The following is a 21,040-nucleotide window of genomic DNA, read 5'->3' as shown; positions in this document are numbered from 1 at the left end:
TCAAAGATCAAACCGAGATCCATCCCTAAGGTCTGTAAAGTAATAAACATTTCTTTGAAAGTGAGGAATAATATGGTGTGAATTGGAAAGATTGGAAAAAGATGGCATAATTGAAAGGGTGGAAGGGTCTGAGTGGTTGTCCCCCGTAGTCATGGCAAAGGCGGCGAGTGGGGAGGTGAGACTGTGCGTCAACTTGAGATAGCTAAATGTGTGTTATATTGGACAGATACCCTTTACTCAACATAACGGAGATGTTAAGTTCAATAGGGAATGTCAAGTGTTTTGCCTCCCTGTACTTGATGTCCGCTTATCATCAGATACGATTGCATCCATTGTCTCAAGATCTGATATCTTTTATCACCTCATATGGTACGTTCAAGTATGTTAGGAAGCCTTTCGGTTTGCTATCAGCTTCATCCGTGTTACAGAGGGTGATGGAAGTCTTACTGAAAGGGATACCTGGGGTCAAGATATACCAGGATGATGTTTTAGTGCTCGGTAGTTCGAGGGCAGAGCAGGACAAAAGATTGCATGTGGCCCTTACGAGACTGGATTCTTGTGATCTTTTTCTCAAACTAAACAAGTATAAGTTTAATGTGGACAACATAGAGCATTTGGGATATCAGATTTCCTCAGGTCGTATCCGTCCATGGAAAGAATGGGTAATGCCATCAGTAATAAGCCGATACCAGAAAGTAAAGTTGAGTTGAGTTAGTGAAGTTAATTGGCATGGCTGAGTTCTACAGCAAATTTGTGGCGAATTTCACTGCTCAGAGTAAGAACATGAGGGAATTGCTAAAAAAGGGTATTGAATTTAAGTGGAATGATGTTTGTGAGAGGGAATGTGTGTCCATGATAGAGTTGAAGAACGCTCCTAGTTTTTCCAGTTTTGAACCAGGGCAGAATATGGTACTAATGACAGATGCCAGCACAAAGTGCTTGGGAGTGGTTCTGATGCAGGTAGTTGATGGCAAAAAAAGAACCCTTTTGTTTGTTTCCAGAAGTTTAAGAGGTGCAGGAAGGAACTATTTGGTCATTGAAAAGAAGGCTTTGGAGAAAGTCTTCCAGACCTGGGAGTTAGGTGGGAGCGAGTGCACTTCCGGTATCTCGGTGTCCAGGTAGCCCTCAACAATGCACAATTAATAGCTCTGAATATTGGCGGTCATTGACGCCCTGGAACGCTCTGTGGCCTTATGGAATACAATGCCACTTTCGCTAATGGCCAGGCTTGCAGCGGCTAAAATGGGGATGCTGCTGAGCTTCCTCTATGTGCTCCAAAATTCACGTGGTCAAATCCCCACTCGGATCTTTAATCAGCTAAATGCTATCCTTGTCTCCTTGTTATCAGCGGGACGATGGAGTAGGGTGGCGCTGTGCACACTGTCCTACAGATACGAAGAGGGGGGGACTTGAAGCTCCATGTTTTTACCTATACCATTATGCAGCGCAGCTTCAACATGTGTCCCATTGGCTTACAGACGGGGACAACTGGGGAAAACGACTGCTGGCCAGACAAGTGCATCCAGATATGCTCCCAACAGGACTGATGCATGGTAGGTGGGCTAATGACGAACTGCCATATGTAGTTCGCCGTACAGCAAACATATGGCAGCAGTTTGTGGAAAAAGTCCAAAGGTGAGCGCCATTCCATAGGGAACTCCCCATTTGGTACTAGCTCCTATAAGAGCTATGAGCACACATATGTCCTTGCAGGTGTGGAAAGACGGGGGCTGTGGCATCCTTGCTGAACTCTAACAGAATGAAACGTTTTTAACATTTGAACAAGCCAGTGACAGTTTAACGTTGGGCCAGGGGCACTACCTACACTACAATGGGATATTGGAGATTGCTAGACTAACCTGGCTCGAGCACCCCTACAACCTCACAACTATCCCACATGCTGGATATACTACTTACATGTGGCTCTGGGTGCAGGCTATCACTCCTATATAAATCCATGAGACTGGACTCGTCCGGTCCACCCCTTCGGGCGTGGGTGGCATGGGAGGGGGATCTTCACGTACAAATAGAAGACAAGACCTGTTCGTCCATTAGCAAACTACGCACACAGTCTCCTGCAATGCAGGATACATGCCCTCGGTGTAACTCGGAGTGCGCCGACTCTTCATCTGACTTGGGCATGCCCTGAACTGCAGCGTTCTGGCCCCAAGTTGTGGCGAAGGTGTGCAACAGCACTGGCCTCTGTTTATTGGAGGAGCCACTGCAGTGCCTGCTAGGCCTTGTACTAAGAAACGAGAAGCATGAAAATGGTGTACAAATTGCAGCAGCTTATGCTGGTTCTAGCCAGGCATAGAGTTGCCATTACTTAGATGGGGCAGAGAGGCCCAGACGTATTGGACTGGTTCAGGGACGTGCAAGAGTGGGCCTTAGCAGAAGAAGTAAATATGAAATTAAATCGTAGGGATGATAAGTTGCAGATAGACTTGTCAGAATGGCGGGAATTGTGTCACTCGGCCTTTGGCCCCCGAGGCGAATGAGAATGATCATCACGACTGAGTCCAGTGAGAGTGATCCAGGGGGCGGATAATGGATCTGGAGAGTAGTAATTGTGTGCTGTACAACTGTACGACCTTCCCTGCCTACATGTACATTTGGAAATGTTTTCATCTTTCCTTATTGTCGCTTCAAATCTCACAATCAGAAGAATGTTGGTCTTGGGGGCACTAGCCGATGTGCATGGGACAACTGCATTCAACTGCTGCTGTTTCTCTGTAAAAGGAAAAAAAATCCCAACATAAAGTTAATATGATGTGTCCCTTGTGGGTAAACAAGAGTAGAGGTGATGGTACAGAAAATAAATCTGAGGGAGCAACGTGGAGAAGCAGAGTGGGGGAGAGAATAGGAATAAATAAAGAAAGAGTTTGACAGTCGGAAGAAACTCAAGGTGACATGCGTGAGTGATGGGAGATTGGGTCAGGATTAAACTTCTTGGATCAGGTTCAGGTGTTTCTAAATATAGCAAACCAATGAAAGTGATGAAGTTATTTAAGAATGCTATAAAGACGGAGGACCGCAAAATACAGAATTTGAACAGTGTTGTAAAATTCAACATGGTGGAGATGAAAGGAGGATAACATGAGAATTTGACATGCAACAGCTGTGGAGGAAGCCATGACGTTCAGAGAAGAAGCTCGAGGACTCTTATCAAGCCGTCATACTTAAAGGACTTCGTAAAGTGATGTGTGTGTGTGTGTGTATACATAGACCCACAATATATTTCTATTCAAGAGAGACCTCTTCCGACAAAGACAGGGGACAGCAATGGGTAAATCCTTTGCACCCACCTATGTCAACCTGCTAATGGCAGTATGGGAAGCCGAGATTATGAGGGCTCAAGAAAGTCAAACATCAAAATCTGGATAAGATTTATTGACAACCTCTTTGTAATATGGGAGGGAAATCAAACAGACCTTGAAACCTTCATAAAATCACTGAACAACAACAAATACAATTCATTATTTACATCCCCAATCAGTAAATCTAATGTCATCTTCTTAGATGTGGAAGTCTTTGCCAATAATCAAAAGCTCTGCACAAAGATGCACAGAAAACCTACCTCGGGCAATAGTATCCTCCACGCCAATAGTGGACACCCAAAGAACTTAAAGTGGAGCATAACCATATGGAGAGATGCTCAGAGCAAAAATAAACTTCTCAAAAGCATTTGATATTGAACTCCAGCTGGATGAAATGAGTAACCGCTTCCTCGAAAGAGGATATCCAATAGAAGTTATTGAGACTGCGAAAAATAAAGTTAGACTAAAACCGAGAAAAAATCTTTTGACACCACGACAAAAAACTCCAGTAGGAAACAACGAACAAGATGAGATAACATGGCTGATCATAGACTTCGATAATGAAAACAAAGAGCTAAAAGAAATCATACAAAGAAATTGGAAAATATTGACCCTAGATGAGACCTTAAAGAGAACACTGTTCCCAAATCCAAGCATTACATATAGGAAGACAGCCTCCCTGGGAGAAATCCTCAAACAAACCCATCTAGAAATCAAGCAACCAACCATATTATCTTGGCTTAACATTCCTGGTTTCTGGAAATGCTCAATATGTAGAGCTTGCGAACATGGCCAAAACTCATCATCATACAAACTTCAAAATGGGAGAACCGAGTCTATTCACGATTACATCACCTGTGAATCAAAATATATGGTGTACATTTTAGAATGCCCTTGTAATACGTAGGAAGTACGATATATAAATTGAAACTAAGAATTCTTCAAGACCCCCGGGTTATAAAGAATAAACACTTTTCCTACCCGTCTGCTAAACACTTTTTTGATTTTCATTTGAGTGATAGGCAACAATTAAAATACTTTGGCATTAAAATTGTGAAACAAACAGAACGATAAGGTGACAGAACATTAAATCTAAGACGAACAGAATTTCAACTCATCTTAGCCATTGGAACTGAAAATCCGTTTGGACATAATCTGGATGTAGAAATTTATATCTATTCTACAAACAAAAACTTTGGGATGAAAACATGCATTCTTTTTATAATCTGTAGGTATTGGCTCTGTCACCCACAGCTTCACAATATACATGAAGGCCAAAAAAGGATAAATAGGAGATTTAACTCTGATATGATGTAGATAAATGCTCCTTTTAACAAGATTGACTGAAATGCAGAGTACACCTGCATTAGATTGGTATAATGATGGGATAGAAAAACTCTGATGAAATTCGATGACATGAAGCTTTTTAAAAATAATGAGTAAATATTACAATCAAGGATTCAATTAATATGTACTTTACGTTTACTTGAATTAAAAAAAGAATGTCTTTCTTATCTTTACCTATTTCGTAAGCATAAATGCACAGGTCACTTTATAAATGACATAGGATTCAACTGATATGTACTTTACTTTTAATTGAATTATAAAGAGAATGTTTTGACCATCCTCATCTATATAAAATGCATAAATGCACAGATCACCTTATCATATGGAAATTCTTCCATGAATTGATAGATGTACATAAATCTTACAGTCCTTGGACTTTAACATCTTCCTCTTTTTCTTTAGAAAAACTTCATTAATACTAAGAGTCATATGAACTTTTTAGAACTATTTCCTCTTATTGCATACATTTTCTTATTGTGTAAATCATCTATCAAATCCCTGTTACTAATGAAAGAAATTTATGCACCTGCACTTTCTGCCACACAAAGTAAATTGCATGTACTTTACAAATAACCTTTTAAAATGGCCGATCAAATTTGCCACTGTTTACATATGAGGATTACCAGTCTAGTAACTGAATTGTAATAGAAAGCGAAGAGGGATTAATGCACTTGAGCACTTTAAATGACACTGTAGACAAAGGGACTCTAAGATCCAGTAGAAGGCTGGGAGCCGAAACGTGTAGACCATCCATAACCTTTTTGATTGCTCTATGGTGTGTTAAATAAACACTTTAAAGATTACCTACTCTTTATGGTGCTGTGAATTCTTTTGTCGCGTGGAGGAGCGAAGATCGTATGACACATATCTATCTATATACATACATAAATATACATATACACATACACATATACATAAACATACATATATATGCACACCTTTACATACATATATGCACACCTTTACATACATATATGCACACACATACAAATATACACACACACATATATACATATACATACCTATACATACATACACATATATACACACACATATATACAAACATATCTATATATACAGATATATATTCATATATATATTTTTTTTGTTTATTGCATTTAGTTTATCATAAGGAGGAGAAGGTGTGGTCATTGTATAGGTAAGAGGGGAAGGTGTATGGTATCTGGTAGTGAGAATCCTCTGCATGCGCCTAGTACTGTCGCTAGGTGAACAAGGGTTCTGGGAATGTGGTAATTCAAAAGGAAGGAGTTGGTGAGTGATTCCTGTAACTTGAAATAAATAAGGAGTTAACTAAGAAGAACATTGTGTACCTTATTGACCATTTCACACAGTTCCGATATGGAGCAGGACGAAGATTAAGTTGCATATGGCAGGTGTCTATTTACAGTGGCACAGTGGGTGAAAACAAAAGCCTGGAATGCAGCCCAAGTCATTGCCAGTGATTGCGATTAATTCAAGCATTCCTTTCATCAGCTTGTTGTTTGTTGCAGCCGAAGAGGAAGTAGGGCGCCAAAACAGGGAAGAAGGCTGCGGAGGCAATCCCAGATTCATTTCTAGATCAAAGTCCACTTCCCCGACTGTCTGACCAATTTTCTCAGCCCACGTGTTGCTTGCTACTAAGAGTGTGCTTTAGGAGAAAAGGATGAAGCCTGAGGTAGGAAAGAAAAAAGCAGGGGCTTAGGAGTATGTGGGGAAGTAGTAATAGGAGGATGGTTGGGAATCTTTTGGATATCTTGGAAAAGTTAATGACTCGTGTAGAATGTACTGTGAACGTCAGCAGCAGATAAAATGAAATACTATTGTGTATCCCATTGTGAATTCACTTAGAACCATCTCAGTCATTTCATTCTAGACCTATTTCTGAACAGTGAATAGTATTCTAAATTTTTATTTCTCTCCTCACACAATCTATAGTTTCAAAATATTCACGATTTTTCCCATCTCTGGACTACCAGTAGTCTGAATTTATCCTTATCCTTCAGAATGGCTTTTATCTGTAATTCTGGAGTGCCTGTTAAAGGTTCCGGCATCACACATGGCAACATTTTGAACCATATAAGAGGGATATCAAGAAAAAATATGGGGACTTTTTTTAAACTTGCAGTGAAGTGGGAGAACACGGATACGAAACACTAGTTTGTTTTAAAAACTTACAGCCGCCCGCCCCTAAATTTACAAATATCGTTATTGTGGCCGAGGATCTTACAACTTAATTTACAGCCGACATAAGTGAAACCCCTGGACAAAGCTATTGTGGGCTCCTGTACTCTATAGTCATACGCTGGGCTTCAGGTGCAGCAATTCAGTGAGGAGGAAACAAAGTCACATGGTAAAACTCATAAGTGTCTTCCATTTAAAATATTTTGCTAATTCAATCATTTCAGCAATTTAGAATGAGATATTAAAACTTGTTGGATTGGGGGTTGCTTAGGAGTCTGTTTATTCAAACTTTTCAGTAGCCTTTGCAATAGAGACAAACATTTATTGGTTGAGCGCTGATGCCCCTGAGCTGCTTAAGATTCAGTTGATCATTATGAGAAGACTGGATTTACCAGATGGGATTTTTCTCCCTACCGTAAATTTGATACTGCACCTTGTGGTTATACCCTGGTGCACCATTACCACAGTATTCCAAGATAATGAGGTCAAAGTTTGCAACTCGATCATTTCAGATTTTCCCTATTTCCATGGTAGTACCTGGCTAAATGGCTAAATATGCAGCGGGAAAATCTCAGACAGGCGGTACTTCCACACAGTTCCGAATACTGGAGTTAGACCCAAACACTGTAATAAGGGCCTCGGAGTCTTATTTTATGTTTACACCAGTCTTTGCAAGAGCAGTGCAACAGGAGTCTGCAACAAGGCGCAATACAACATCCATGTACATGAGAGACTAACGGTCACAAGCAGAATCGAGCGGAGGCAAGCAACAAGGACACCCCATGTACACTGACAGATTACTGGCAAAGGGAAATACATACAGGAAGTAGGTTGGTGTAGGGGAGCAGGTAACGAGGAGGTCACCAAGAGAAAAGCCGACTGGGCTGTCTCCCTTAGTCATAAAAAAAAAATCAACAAGGTAGGTAGCACAAAATTACAACCAAAATAAAAAAAAACATGCAATCAAAATTAATGAAAAACGCAGATTAAATTATTTCAATTATTTTTTTTCTCAAGCAAAAAAAAAAACGAGTAATGAAAGAAACAAAGTGGTCCTGTCAGGAATCCGTGTGCATTAACAGTCTCGCACCTTCTTCTCAGAGTTCTGGAACATCTCCATTGCCTCCTCAACAAGGTCCTCCTCGTAGCCCTGCTTGCATAATCGATCACAGGCACTGAGGTAGCTGAGAACCTACAAAAGAAGACAGAAAGGCTGGGAGTTTATCATGGTCAAAGCTAGGCTGTCAGGTTCACAATGAGATCACAGTAGTGGATACATATATGCTTGCATAAGAGGGTCTCTTCATCTTGGCTGGTGAAGAAGCCACCAGTTCTTTGGTGAACTCAGTTGGCTGTTATAAACATACCACCTACCTGACCTGTAAATCACATGACTGAACCTTGTACATCAGAAGTAAAAACTTTAAGAACAAGTTACTTTCAGTACCACCTTATCTGGTAGAGACTATTTAGCTGCAGATTATTTACCTTAGAATTCTCCCCAGGTGCCAGACTGGATCCGGATTTTTTTTTCGTGAGCAGTACCCCTGCGAGCCGGTAGGTGGCATCGATCTGGTCCACATGCTGTCATCCGTGCCAGAAGTGATAGGCGCGGTACCTATATAGGCACCACCCCACCGTCAGTTTCGTTTCATGACTATCCATGCGCGTAGCCATGAAGAACACTGACCACTGGTATGGAAAGCTAGGGCCCTGAAAGGAGAAAGCCCTGTCCCTAGAAATCAATTTGCAGAGCAGGGAGGATGGGTGGGTTGCTAGATAAAGTCTCTAACAGATAAGGCGTTTCCAAAGGTATGCAACTTGTTCATCCAAGAGAGACTTAAAGCCGCAGATTGCTTACCTTGGAATAGATACCTAAGCAATACCTCTCCAGAGGTGGGTCTGCAAAACCATTTCATATCAAAAAGTCCTGCAGGACTGAACGGGCAAAGTGCCCATCCCAGCGGACCCGACTGTCCAGGCAGTGATGTTTTGTGAACATGTGCAGCAAAGCCCACATTGCTGACTGGCAAATGTCCAGGACTGGGACTCCGTGTGCTAATGCCTTGGTCGCAATCTTGGCTCTGGTGGAATGTGCATGGAAGCTCTCAGGGGGTTGTTTCTTGGCCAAAGCGTACCAGAATATGTTTCAGAGCACCATCCATCTGAAGATGGTCGTCTTCTGCTTGGCCTTCTCTTTCTTCGCTCTGACATACCCCACGAAGAGTTGGTCTTCCACCCAGAACTCTCTCGAGGGGTCAAGGTAGATCAGCAACTCTCTTTTTGGGTCCAGTCGGTGAAGTTGCTCCTTTTCTTTAGAGGGATGTGGCGGAGCATAAAAAGTTGGCAGGGTGAACGACTGTCCTACATGAAAGGGAGTGATGACTAGACAGTAGAAAAGAAGCTCTAGTTCGTAGAATCAACTTATCTGCAACAGCGCTTCATTTCTAAAAGAAAGAGTGCTGGTGTCTGAAGTTCTGCTCAGAAGCCTGTGGCTGGTGCATTTAAACCTTGGTCTACTAAATACCAAGGCTGGCAGTCTTAAACCACCACATGCCTCTTTAATCCACTACCAGACACTTCCTGCTCCTTTATTTCACTCTTGCAGGTTCCTGCTTTCTCGCTTTGTGACAGTTTTTCCATCTTTCTCTTCGTCTGTCTTTCCAATTTGTGTGTTTTCCCCCTCTTGCTCTCGGCAAACGTCTCCTGGGAAAAAATAAATGCTGGTCCCCAAAAATAAGTTCTAGTGACCCCCTCCAGCAATGACTGGTCTTCAAGATCATGATCAGAATTGTACGTGGACGGTACCGGAGTGCGTGATCGGGAGAATTATTGAGGTTCTTATGCCTGTGTATTGTAGGTTTAATTTTTTTAGTTTTTTTGTCCTCATTTGCCATTACCTCCATCCACCAAGAGAGCCAACCACCACACGTCTGCCTTAGAATATTTTTGTCGATCTGTCCACCGTGTCATATTCTGGGCAGGATTTATTTATAAGGCGGGAGACTACCTCATTAAGCAGAAAAGCGGAGAAGCACCAGTCAGTAATGACAGACCCAGGGCCTACATACGGGGGAGACCGATTCCCAGGGTCTTCTGGAGCCTAGTTGACAATCATCGGACCCGGGGGGGGGGGTGCGGGGGGGGAAATAAATAAAAAAAACCCGTATCCTAGCTCCAGTTTATTAACAAATCCCAAAAAGACAAATTCTTTTTGGAGCATGATCTAGCCAAGTCAGTCTTAGAAGTATCATACAGTGATGTCAGCCAAGCTGTGTGTGATGGGGCTTTGGCTTCCACCCAAAATTTACATATTTGTCGTCTTGCAAGAATAATGGAGTAGAAAAAAAAGACTTTGCCTGTCCATTTATGTTTTCCACCAGTCCAAAAATTATTAACGGGAGAGTAACTTTCAATGATGTACTTAAAATAGAATCCAGAGTAGCAGTTACTTCCTCCCAGAACAACCTAATAGGCGGGCATTCCATAAACATATGTATATCTGAGGCTGCCACCAAATTACACTTATTACATTTATTCCCTGGAAGGAACTTGGAGAGCCTTAGGGGTGAAAAATAGGCCCGGTGCAGGGTAAACAAGTGGTTACGTCTTAGCCAGGCTGGTTTCACTATTTTATAAAGAAAAGAAAAGGATCTGATCCATAAATCCTCACACTTGAGGGCAAACTCATTTCCCCATAACTTGTCTGGCAGGACAAAGTCTCCATCCGCCTCCTCTACCATACCCCAGTACCATATTGCCACTTCTTTGCCCCCTTCTTGCTTTTCTACCAATTGTTGTTCAAACTCACTATATTTTCCCACTAGAAGACCCTTCCTATTTTCAGCACGTACCCAACTATCCAACTGTAAATATTTAAACCTAGAAAAAGCCGTACCCACCTTGTCCGTCAACACCTCCCAATCTTGTACCCTGCCATCAGCAAATATTTCTCCCCATCTTTGAATCCCAGCCTCTTTTAACGGAATTGCTAAAGTGTCCTGCATACAGGGTGGAAGCCCGGGAGAGTCCCAGACCGGAGCAAAATTGGAGTAGTAATGTAGCCTGACATTTTTTCTGATCTGAACCCAATTTAATATGGCTGACTGCAGAATCTTTAATCTTACTTTTTTGAAATATTTCATGTCTCCAAACGTAAATAAAAAACCATCCAATGGGATGTCTACTCCCCTTAACATGGCCCTGAACATAACCCCCAGAGATGATGTTGCGGGGATTTTCAAAAGCATCCTAGAATAAGTTAGCTGAAATGCCCAGGCGTAGTATAACAGATCTGGCAAAGCCAGTCCTCCCTTTTCCCTCCTTCTCAACTTCTTCCAGGTCAGCCTTGCTGTTCTGAAATTCCAGATGAACGAATTTATTTCTCGCTGGCTTTTTTTACACTTTTTTCCGTTCGAAGGACAGGGGAATTGAGTTAAAAATAAAAGTAAATTTTGGTAAAAAAGACATTTTAACTAGATTTATTCTCCCAAAAATCGAGAGTGGCAGGAACGTCCACAATCTCTGAAGTTTCCTACAGTCCGTAGCAACCCGATCTAGATTGATCTGTGCCAAGCTTCCTATATCCTGAGTGATACGTATTCCCAGATATCTCATTGATGGTACAACTTTAGACTGTATATTTGGAACGTTCCAACACATGATCTCTGTTTTACTGGCATTGATGTCGTATCCAGAAATTTGCCCGAATTCTCCTGCCTTTTTAATTACCATCGGGAAAGCTGTCCGCGGGTCTGACGTATACACCAGAATATCGTCCGCATAAAGCGCTGTCCGCTTCTCCCAATCACCAAATACAAAGGGAGGGATATCCACTTCCTCTCTCAGAACATAGGCAAATGGCTCTATGTAGAGGTTAAATAAAAGCGGAGATAGCGGGCAGCCCTGTCTAGTGCCTCTAGTAATATTTATCGGGTCTGTTAAAGTGCCATTAACTAATAATCTGGCTGTAGGGGCCCTATACAATATCTCAATTACCCGACAAAAGGCGTCCCCAACCCAAATCTTCTCATGACCTCCACCAGATAGGGCCAATTAACCCTATCAAAGGCTTTTGTGGCATCTAGGGTCAGGATGGCCAATGGAAGAGAAAAGGTAGTTGCGATGTCAATCGCCCCTACCAAGTCTCGAGTATGGTCGGCCAACTGACGTCCTCTTCTAAAACCCCTTTGATCTTCATGGATTATCGATCCGATTACCTTCCCCAATCTTTTTGCCAAGATAGATGTAAAGATTTTGTAATCGCCCTATAAGACCCACATTCAGAAAGCTTTTTCCCAGACTTTGGAATAAGAACAATCGTGGCCTCCTTCCATGATTCAGGGGAATTCTCCCCTCTCAAAAGAATCCCATTAAAAAGACTTGACAATATTGGGGTAATAACAGGACTTATCCCTCGATATAATTTTCCAGGTAGGCTATCGGGACCCGCCGCTTTCCCCTTCTTTAAGTGACCAATCGCTTTTCCCACCTCCTCTTCTGAAATCTCCTTCTCAAAGTAAGCCCGTTGTGATGTTTGCAGAAATGGTAAATCAATATTATTTAACCAACTCTCCCTAGCTTCCGGGTCGTCCCAGACCTCTTCCTTGTATATTTCTTGGAAAAATTCTTGAAAAGCAGATCCTATTTCCTGATCAGAAGTCCTGATAGTGGTCTCTCCATCTCTTTTGATCTCTTTGATATACTTTCTAGCCTGTTCTGTCTTAACCTTCCATGCCAGAACCTTTCCTGCAGCCTCCCCAAATTCAAAATTGGAAATCTTGCTCGCTTCCCATCTTTTAGTTAATCTTTCTTGTAATATAGTTTCGATCTGACACCTCAAATTAGCCTGTTTTTCTGCCACCCGCACGGAAGCCATATTGGAACCCAACTGCTGCTCTATTCTAGCTAACTCCATCTCGATATTTTGTATTTTCTGCCGATAAACTTTCCTTCTATAAGTAGCTCTATTAGTTATGCAGCCCCTAATAAAAGCCTTCATAGCGTCCCAAACTATATTAATGTCTGCCGATCCGAAATTTATATCTAAGAAGGACTTCACTTCCTCTGACAAAAAATGTGTCTCTTTCTCTTCCGGTAATATCGTGCGGTCAAAAGACCAGGAGGATTCTTTCTTGTGGGTGGCCCCTTGAAGATCAAAGATGATGGCCATATGATCTGACATGTGGAGGAGTGTGGCTCAATGGTTAGAGCGGCAGACCCTGAAGCAGAGTTCTGGCCAGGGACCAGGGTTCGATTCCCGCCTCGGCGGGGCTTGGGCTCAATTTCCTCGGACCTGTCTATTCTCGCCTCGGTGCCTATTCTAATCACGGGCCCCACGCTGCAACTCTGGGCAATAGCTTGCTTAGCCTCCACACTGGCCCCAACAGCGCTAAGGATGCCTGGCTTCACCCTGGGGGTGCCCAGGAGTGGACACTCCACAAGGAAAGCCAGGAGGGGTTCCACAGCGGTATGAGTATCAGCGCCAGGAAACCGCAAAGGCGACACCGCAAGGTGGCCGTCTGGTGACAGTGCGCTCTATAAGTACCTTGACATTTACATTTACATTTATATGTGAGGGAAGGTATTTAAGCCCAGTTAACGAGTCTTTTAAGATATAGCTGAAAAGCGCATAATCAATTCTTGATTTGTGTTTATATTTAAGGTTTTGAAAGAGACCCTCAACTTGTTGCCTGACCTTTCCCTCCATACATCTGCTAAACCGAAGTTTTCCATTATGTCTAAAAGAACCAGTCTTGATTTAGATGGCACTAGGGCTCTTGAACTAGAGGATTTATCTAGCAAAGGATTAAGCACAATATTAAAATCACCAACCCATATAACTGGATCCTGTATAAGTATGAGGTGTTCCTGAATTATTTTCAAGTGAGAAGGGTCATCTTGATTCGGTCCATAGTATCCTATCAATGTTAACGGGATACCCTCCAATAATATCCTCGAAATTAACCATCTCCCGCTATGATCCTCCTTGCGTTCCGAAATCTGAACCTTAACTGGTTTTTTAAAGATAATTAGTATCCCTCTGATATTAACCGCTTGGTCCGTGCATAGGAACCTCTCTACCCAACTCTGTTTTTTTAATATCTCAGAGACCTCTAGCTTTAATAAATGGGTTTCCTGGATGACGATGACCTGCGCAGAAGAATCTCTCAAGTACTGTAAAATTTTGTGTCTATGACTTTTTACTCGCAGGCCATTGACGTTCCAGGATAAAAACCTAATAGAGATCATCCTCTATAAGAATTATTTTTTAATTTTTTTTTTTTACTTTTTTTGGAACAACCCCCAGTGTTGCTTTCTGCTACCATAGAAACTAAGATATCCCATATAGTGCCACAAGCTAGGATAGATCATTTCTCCAATGATGGAAGGCTTATCCTATCCTATCCTATCCTTTATGAGGTCTGACTCTTGAGAACTTTTATTGCTTTTCCCCACTTCCCCCTGTACCCCCCCCCACACCCCTCCCCCATCCCCTGGAAAACCCTACCTTCCTTACTCTTGCCAGATGTCTAGCAAGGTTTACGTCTCTCCCTCCAGTCCCGCTCCTTGTTTAGAAAAAAAATAATTTCTGCGAGTCCAGGATCTCTTTTCCTTGGGCCCCCCTCTTACGTTAGAGTCTGACACAAAAAAAAAAAAAACCCAAACAGACCGAACAATGGGAAAAACTAGAGCGGGTACCCCCACCGAATAGAAGAGGAGAGATTTTATTTTGTTTTTTCCTCCTCTTATCCTATTCTCTACTTTTGATTTATTTATATTTATTTATATATTTGTTTTCCCTTTTTTTTCTTTTTCCCCTTTTTTTCTTTCCTTTCCCTTCCTTTTTTCCCCCATTTTTCCCTTTCACTAATTTCCTCCATTCTCCCATTTTTTTTTCTTTTTTCTCCTCCCTTTCTATCCTTTTCCTTCCCCCATTTTTTTTTCTTCCTTTCTCTTTTTTCCTTCCTTCCTTTCTTTTTCTTTCTTCCCTCTTTCCTTATCTTTCCCTCTTTCACTTCTTTTTTGCTCAAACTTTTTTCCTCAAACTTTTCCAACACCGTGTCAAAAAAAAAAAAAAAAGAAAAAACCTAATGCTTCCAAACTGAAACAGTGCTTTACCCCATTACCCCATTACATGACAGGGAAAAAGAAAGAAGACTACTGGAAAAACAGGTAAAGGTAAGAAAGAGCTAATTAGACCAGCTTTAAACAACCCGCGTTGTATTGGAGGTTTAATGTGCAATAAGAATATCACCTAACAGAATGAGAGGTCAATATTTGGGTCCCAAAAGAGGGTTAAGCAGGAGGTACTGTTACTGATGCAACTATCGCTACACCCACTTCTTTTAATGCCAGGTAGGAAGATTCTAAGAGCTTATCTGTAACCCCATACTCTAAATCTGACAGCTTATCCACTGAATCATGCCTACGTATTTTTAGTTTTTATTCTTTCGACACTCCTCGCGGCTGAGGCTAATCTTTTGGCTGAGATGAGTCAGAAGACGTAGTGAGGAACAGGCCTTACTTACTTCACTCTGCTGATAGTGGGGCTTGTCAGTTTGCTAAGGCTAATTTTGTATGGAAAAAATGAATATTATGGTCAAGGAATAGTTTTTACATTCAATTATGTTTTTTACCCTTTCGCTATGTGGGTCATTTATTATTGTTCATATTTGACTTGCATCAATTTCAATAACTGGATTTTAATTCTGTATCAGTATTGCGGTATGAGGAAAAAATTAATTGTATTTTTTTTAGCTAAACCATATTTCATATTTTTTCAGTGTGCATTCTGCATTTGGCTTACTACAATAACTGAACAAATGACTTAAATTATTATTAAATTTTAATAGTTTGAAAACATTTGTGACTGTGGATCATATATTGTAATGGACTTTGCAAACAATAAAGAGCCAGATGCCTGAAGCACTTTTGAGGTCACTAATGGCCCAATTCGCAGAATCAGGCCGTTTGTAACCACAATAATGCTTTTTTAATGTACAAGCAGCAAACTGTGATTCTACTGATTAGCAATTTGAGTTTGTGTTTCAGTATTTGGAAGAGGCATGGTTACGAAGTCCCTTCAAAATACTGATTGTACGTATTAATGTTTTGCGACCAAATTCCGGTGGCAAAACATTAATATTTTATCACCAATTCAAAACTGGTGGTAATCCATTTGCTTTGAGATTGTTACATTTTTTTTAGAGCAGGTAGTGGTACCAGGGACCACTGCTTACTCTTAAAAAATGAAAGTTAAACGTTTCATTTTTTTAAAAAGCATCCTGTTTTCCTTCAAGGAAAATAGGCTGAATTTAAAGAAAAAAGATTGCTCTATTTAAAAGCAATCACAGACATTAAGTTCTGCTGACCCCACCAGGCCACCATCCCTGTGATGGCTATCATTCCTAAAGGGATGTGAACTGTGACCTGCCTCATTAATATTCATGATGTAGGTCAATTTGCGACCCACTACGGAACTCTAATTTAAAAATAACATTTTCATACATTAGGAATAGTGATTTCCTAATTGCGATTCGGGGAAAATCACAATTTGGAAATCGCTATTCCCAATGTTAGTACATTTGTCCCAAAATGACGATGGTGGCAGAAAAATTAAGACAAGTAGGCTAGTGACCTCCCATGGTAGGCACTCTAATGTGCACCTGCAGGTTAGCGACTGTTCAAAGTAGATGTATGTGTTACCAAGAGCACAACTTCAACAAACGTATCCTGTTGGCACGTCCTATCAGGACACAGGTTAGTGGTGATCTTCCAGCGTGGACAAGCATCTAGCAACTAGCCCAGTCTGCAGATGAAACGCCAACCTGAATGGCACAGTAGTGAATACGAAATCTGGATAGACAGGCAAGTGGCTGCGTAAACTGAACAAATAAATTGTTGACCTCCTTATAAGGACTTCATTATTTGAACGTGACAGAAATGAGAGGCCATCTTGGAGACCACACATTGACTTCAGATGGGCGTGAAATAGCTCAACAGGCTGGGCTTTGTAAAGGTGGTTGGCACAGGAATAACTGATTAGAACAGTGGAGTGAGAATGGGGTAAACTAAATGATGAATCAGCTTTATTTCAGAGACTGGATTATACTTCTGGAACAAGAGGGCAAGGAAGGGTAGGAGTGAGAGTGATTGATCAAAAGATATGGGGAAGCATGAGAAGGTAGGAAGTGGAAGGAAGTGTTAGGCAAAAAAAAGAGTGGCTGTTTAGGATGGGCGGTCCAATGTCAGAGTACAACCTCTACAGCCTGAGTTTTGGCTGATCTGTTGGAGCGAACAATGTGTCTGGCTGTATACGTGAACACCAGTCCCATTAGGCCTATAGTTTCTTTGAGTATGGGAAAATCTGTTATAGGCAGAACTGAAAAAAAGGGAGAATACAAAGCTCCAGCCCCCGAGACTCCGGCCGCTGTAAGGAAGAATGATCAAAGGCTATCACCCAAAGGAGGCCCAGAACAGCCAGCATGGGTCATGGACGTGGTGGTGGACATGCAGGTCCAAGTAAGGACAATAGTGAGGGATGAGCTAAAAAAACTTATGGGATCAGGGGGATAATCTTGCGAAACTGGTAGAACGCTGGGTGGATAGGGCTGAGGTGATTTTGAGGGAAAAGGAATCTGTTAACGCTATGCTCCTCACAAGACCCGGCCCCCAGCCCATAAAAGACATCATGCCCCTTCATAATAAGACATTACAATCCAACCAGGAAAATGAGGCAGAGCGTCCCAGCAGCCCTAAGGGGGTGGGGAGAGGAATTAGCAAAAGCAGGGGGTTCAGAAGGAAAAAGTCAACGTTACAGGAGCAGCTAGAACCCCTGTGAGCCACCCTAGTGAAGAAAGGGCTAGGCAGAATAGCACACCACAGGAGGGACCCCTGTGGTAGAGGCAGCCCTCCCGAGCATTAACCTACCCCCAGCCTCAACCCCCTATGTAATTATTCTGGCAGGTGTCCCGGAACCAAAAAGGGGACTAGGGAATCCTATTTCGACCCAAGGAATAAATGCATACACTGACTAATCAATAACAAACAGCTTTCCACTAGAGACATAAATGAAATCAATATAGTTTGTAGGGTGGGGTGGGTAGGCTGGAGACCCAAAGATATTACTGGCGACTGCGTTATCATCAATTTCAGGACTAGTGCAATCGTAGACTACCTCCTAAACCACCATTTTTATAGGTCTGGGAGGTCTGTCAATCTCCTGCCTATAGGATACTTTCACCCCCCAGGCCAGCACCCACAAGGGCCCAGAGGAGACAATACCCGAGGAGGGCTAGCCAACAGAATAATCAATTCTTTCCATTCTTCCAGCCACAACCATCTCCATTATACTTTAATATTCCTCTGGTCAATAGGTTTAGCCCCCTTGAGGCGGTGGATTGACTTAGGAAGGTAGAACCCCTATCTCAAGATCAAGCTCAAACTAGAATGCTTATTACCCAGGCATGGGGGTCCGACCATTGGAGTGTCCCAATAACACAATTAGTGGCTATAGCCCACCCAAAAGAAATGGGGAAATACATCTTACTAGGGGGCAAATCGAACAGTTTGAGCCCCTCGATGGCCTGGTTACAGGTATAATGGACGAGGAGGATCAATATTGATCAATCCCTGAGCCTAACATTCCCCCAGTAAGGGCTTGGACCCCGCTAGCTCTTCAGATACATACCTTAACGATAAACTTTTCTTTGAGTGCATGCAATGGACGCACTACTTCTGACAGACTTGGGAACCACACTTTTAATAGACCGGGTCACACATCAATTATTGATTACATCATGCTAGATACTAGGTCCTGGCATAGGGTGATAGATTTTAAAACCAGCCCCCGCCACGATAGCGACCACGATGCTCTCATTTTAGATTTAGCATTGCCATGTACCATGAAGGCACAGAACAAACCCCTACCCCATCCCCAAATATGATCCTGACTAATGGAGGGAGAAGAGTACGTTGGGCTGAAATCTCCCAATCTCAGGATAAAGTGGCCAAACTCTACCACCAAGCAAGTCCATACTGCCTAACCATATCCCAACTAACAGACCGTAAAGGAGACCTTAATCTCCTTTTAAGGATTTCTAAAAATCACCAAGACTTGGTTGCCTCTCTGGCTGTCTTTTTTAATCAAAATAAAAAACTAAGGGTGCCTAACAAGCACAAGCACCAATGGTTTAACGCCAGTTGTCGAGTAGGCAAATCTGACCTAATCACTGCCATTGAAAGTTACGATAAAATAATAATTAAAGAAGCAAGAGCTGCTTACAACGGCACTACGACAAAAGGTAAAAAATTCTGGGAAGCACAAAAATGGGAGGACGCTAGAAATGAACTAATCTCACATGACCTGAGGTCCTTCTGGAACATCATTAACACGGGCTCACAGGCTGGTAGACCGGCCATTGAATCCAACATAGATGAAGGAGTTTGGAAGGCACATTACGAATCCATTTACACAAAGGATAAAGAGGGGGAAGTAAGTACGGCAAGAGTGCTGTTACATTCAGGTTTAAGCTCAGACGATGTCCCTCCAATCTCGGTAAGAGAAGTCGCCGATGCCCTCGGGAAGATAACACCTGCAAAAGAGGCAGGTTTGGACAAGATCCCTGGCGACCTCTACCGCTCTGAACCTACCATCTGGGCTCCCTATCTGGCTACTTTGTATAATGCCATACTACAAGGCATGGCAATCCCGACCACTTGGGCAGGGGCCGTAATAATACCAATATATAAAAAGGGTTCCCCGCTCTTGCCCGCCAATTATCCTCCAATTAGCCTCATAGATGTTGGACAGAAAATATTTGCCTGAGTCCTACTGGGGCGCCTCCAAGCTTGGATAGAGGAACTCAACATTCTAACCCCCCTACAAGCCGGGTTTAGAGCTAGAACTTCAACGACTGACCAAATATTTAGTTTACAGCTAATATATTGGAAATCTGTCTACATCGACGGGGGTAGTCTCTATCTTATTTTTGTAGACTTAAAATCCGCTTTCGACCTGGTACCAAGGGACAAATTATGGGCAACTTTAGCAGATATGGGAGTACCAGAATACCTGTGCCTGTAGCTAAAACGTCTTCATGAGGGTAATTTTGCTCGTATCGGATTTGGCAAGAATGGTGAATTCTCAGGCCCTTTGCCTGTTGGGAGAGGTGTTCGCCAGGGCTGCGTCCTGGCACCCACACTGTTTTCCCTCTACATTAACGGCCTAATTGACTCCTTGAATGCAGGGAAGAACATCGATGCCCCCTGGTTGGCGCATCGCGAAATCCCAGCCCTGATGTTTGCAGATGATACGCTTCTGCTCGCAAAATCCCCTATGGGAATACAGAGGACTCGACAACTTTAGTGCCTTCTGCAAACATCGGTTGCCGAAATAAAGTTTTATGGTTGATTGGAAAAAAGGGAGAATCCCTATGCCAGTAGTATTAGACAGGAAGTAGCTAGGTTGGTCAGCAGCATAAACCAGGCGGTAGAGTGAGGGGATAGCAGGTTATGGAATGAGATGGAAGGTGGCAGGGAGTGACTGGACAGGCAGTAGCATAGCTCTGGATAGAAGAGATAGTGAGGGAAGGAAGTATGAGGCAGGAGGGAGAGTGCTGAAATAAGATATAGAAGGGTGCATACAAGGGCACCTGACAGCATGTAGCCACTAATTACCTAATATGAGCATACATCTATTGTGGAATGGGCATACATAAGGAATGAACATCCTTCAGCTTCACCATTCAAACCACTAAGTCTGATGCAGTCACCTAACAAAGGCACGCTCATTCACCCTACTGATAAACAACCCTATCCGAACTCCATACTGTGATGGAACTGTAGCAACTGTTTGGAAAGGCATCCCCAGACCACGAAAAGTGTTGTGATGCCATTCTTATGGCAATTATGTGCTATATATATTCAAAATAATAATAAGGGGGTAGAAGATAGCAACATTTAAAGTGAGGGGGCTAATAAGAGATGTGCCTTGCAGGTGACCCACTCCACTGCTGTCCCAGCTTTCACCCCTGTACTGGAGTCCAGCAGACATCAGTGACCCTCTGGCCCCAGTAGCAAATCCTGAGCCGATCATGTGACCACGATTTACCATTCTGGGAACATCTTGCTCTATAATTCTGCCTTAGAAACAGTCAGTTCAAAGATTGTCTGAGGTCGCCCTCTCTAATATG

General features: G+C 42.4%; 1 protein-coding gene across 1 annotated transcript in view; it reads right to left on the bottom strand.

Moving 5' to 3' along the window:
• Nucleotides 1-21,040, bottom strand: part of UBAP1L (ubiquitin associated protein 1 like) — an 81,767-nt gene that overhangs the window by 10,496 nt on the left and 50,231 nt on the right. Inside the window, exon 6 of the mRNA XM_085644567.1 lies at nt 7,936-8,037. Within this exon, the coding sequence (XP_085500693.1) occupies nt 7,936-8,037 (102 nt within the window). The remainder of the gene's footprint in view (nt 1-7,935; nt 8,038-21,040) is intronic.

The sequence above is a fragment of the Triturus cristatus genome, chromosome 3_1, assembly GCF_964204655.1.
Source record: "Triturus cristatus chromosome 3_1, aTriCri1.1, whole genome shotgun sequence".
Lineage (NCBI taxonomy): Eukaryota > Metazoa > Chordata > Amphibia > Caudata > Salamandridae > Triturus > Triturus cristatus.
The sequence above is the reverse complement of the archived record's forward strand: the minus strand, read 5'-3'. Positions and strand labels throughout refer to the sequence as shown.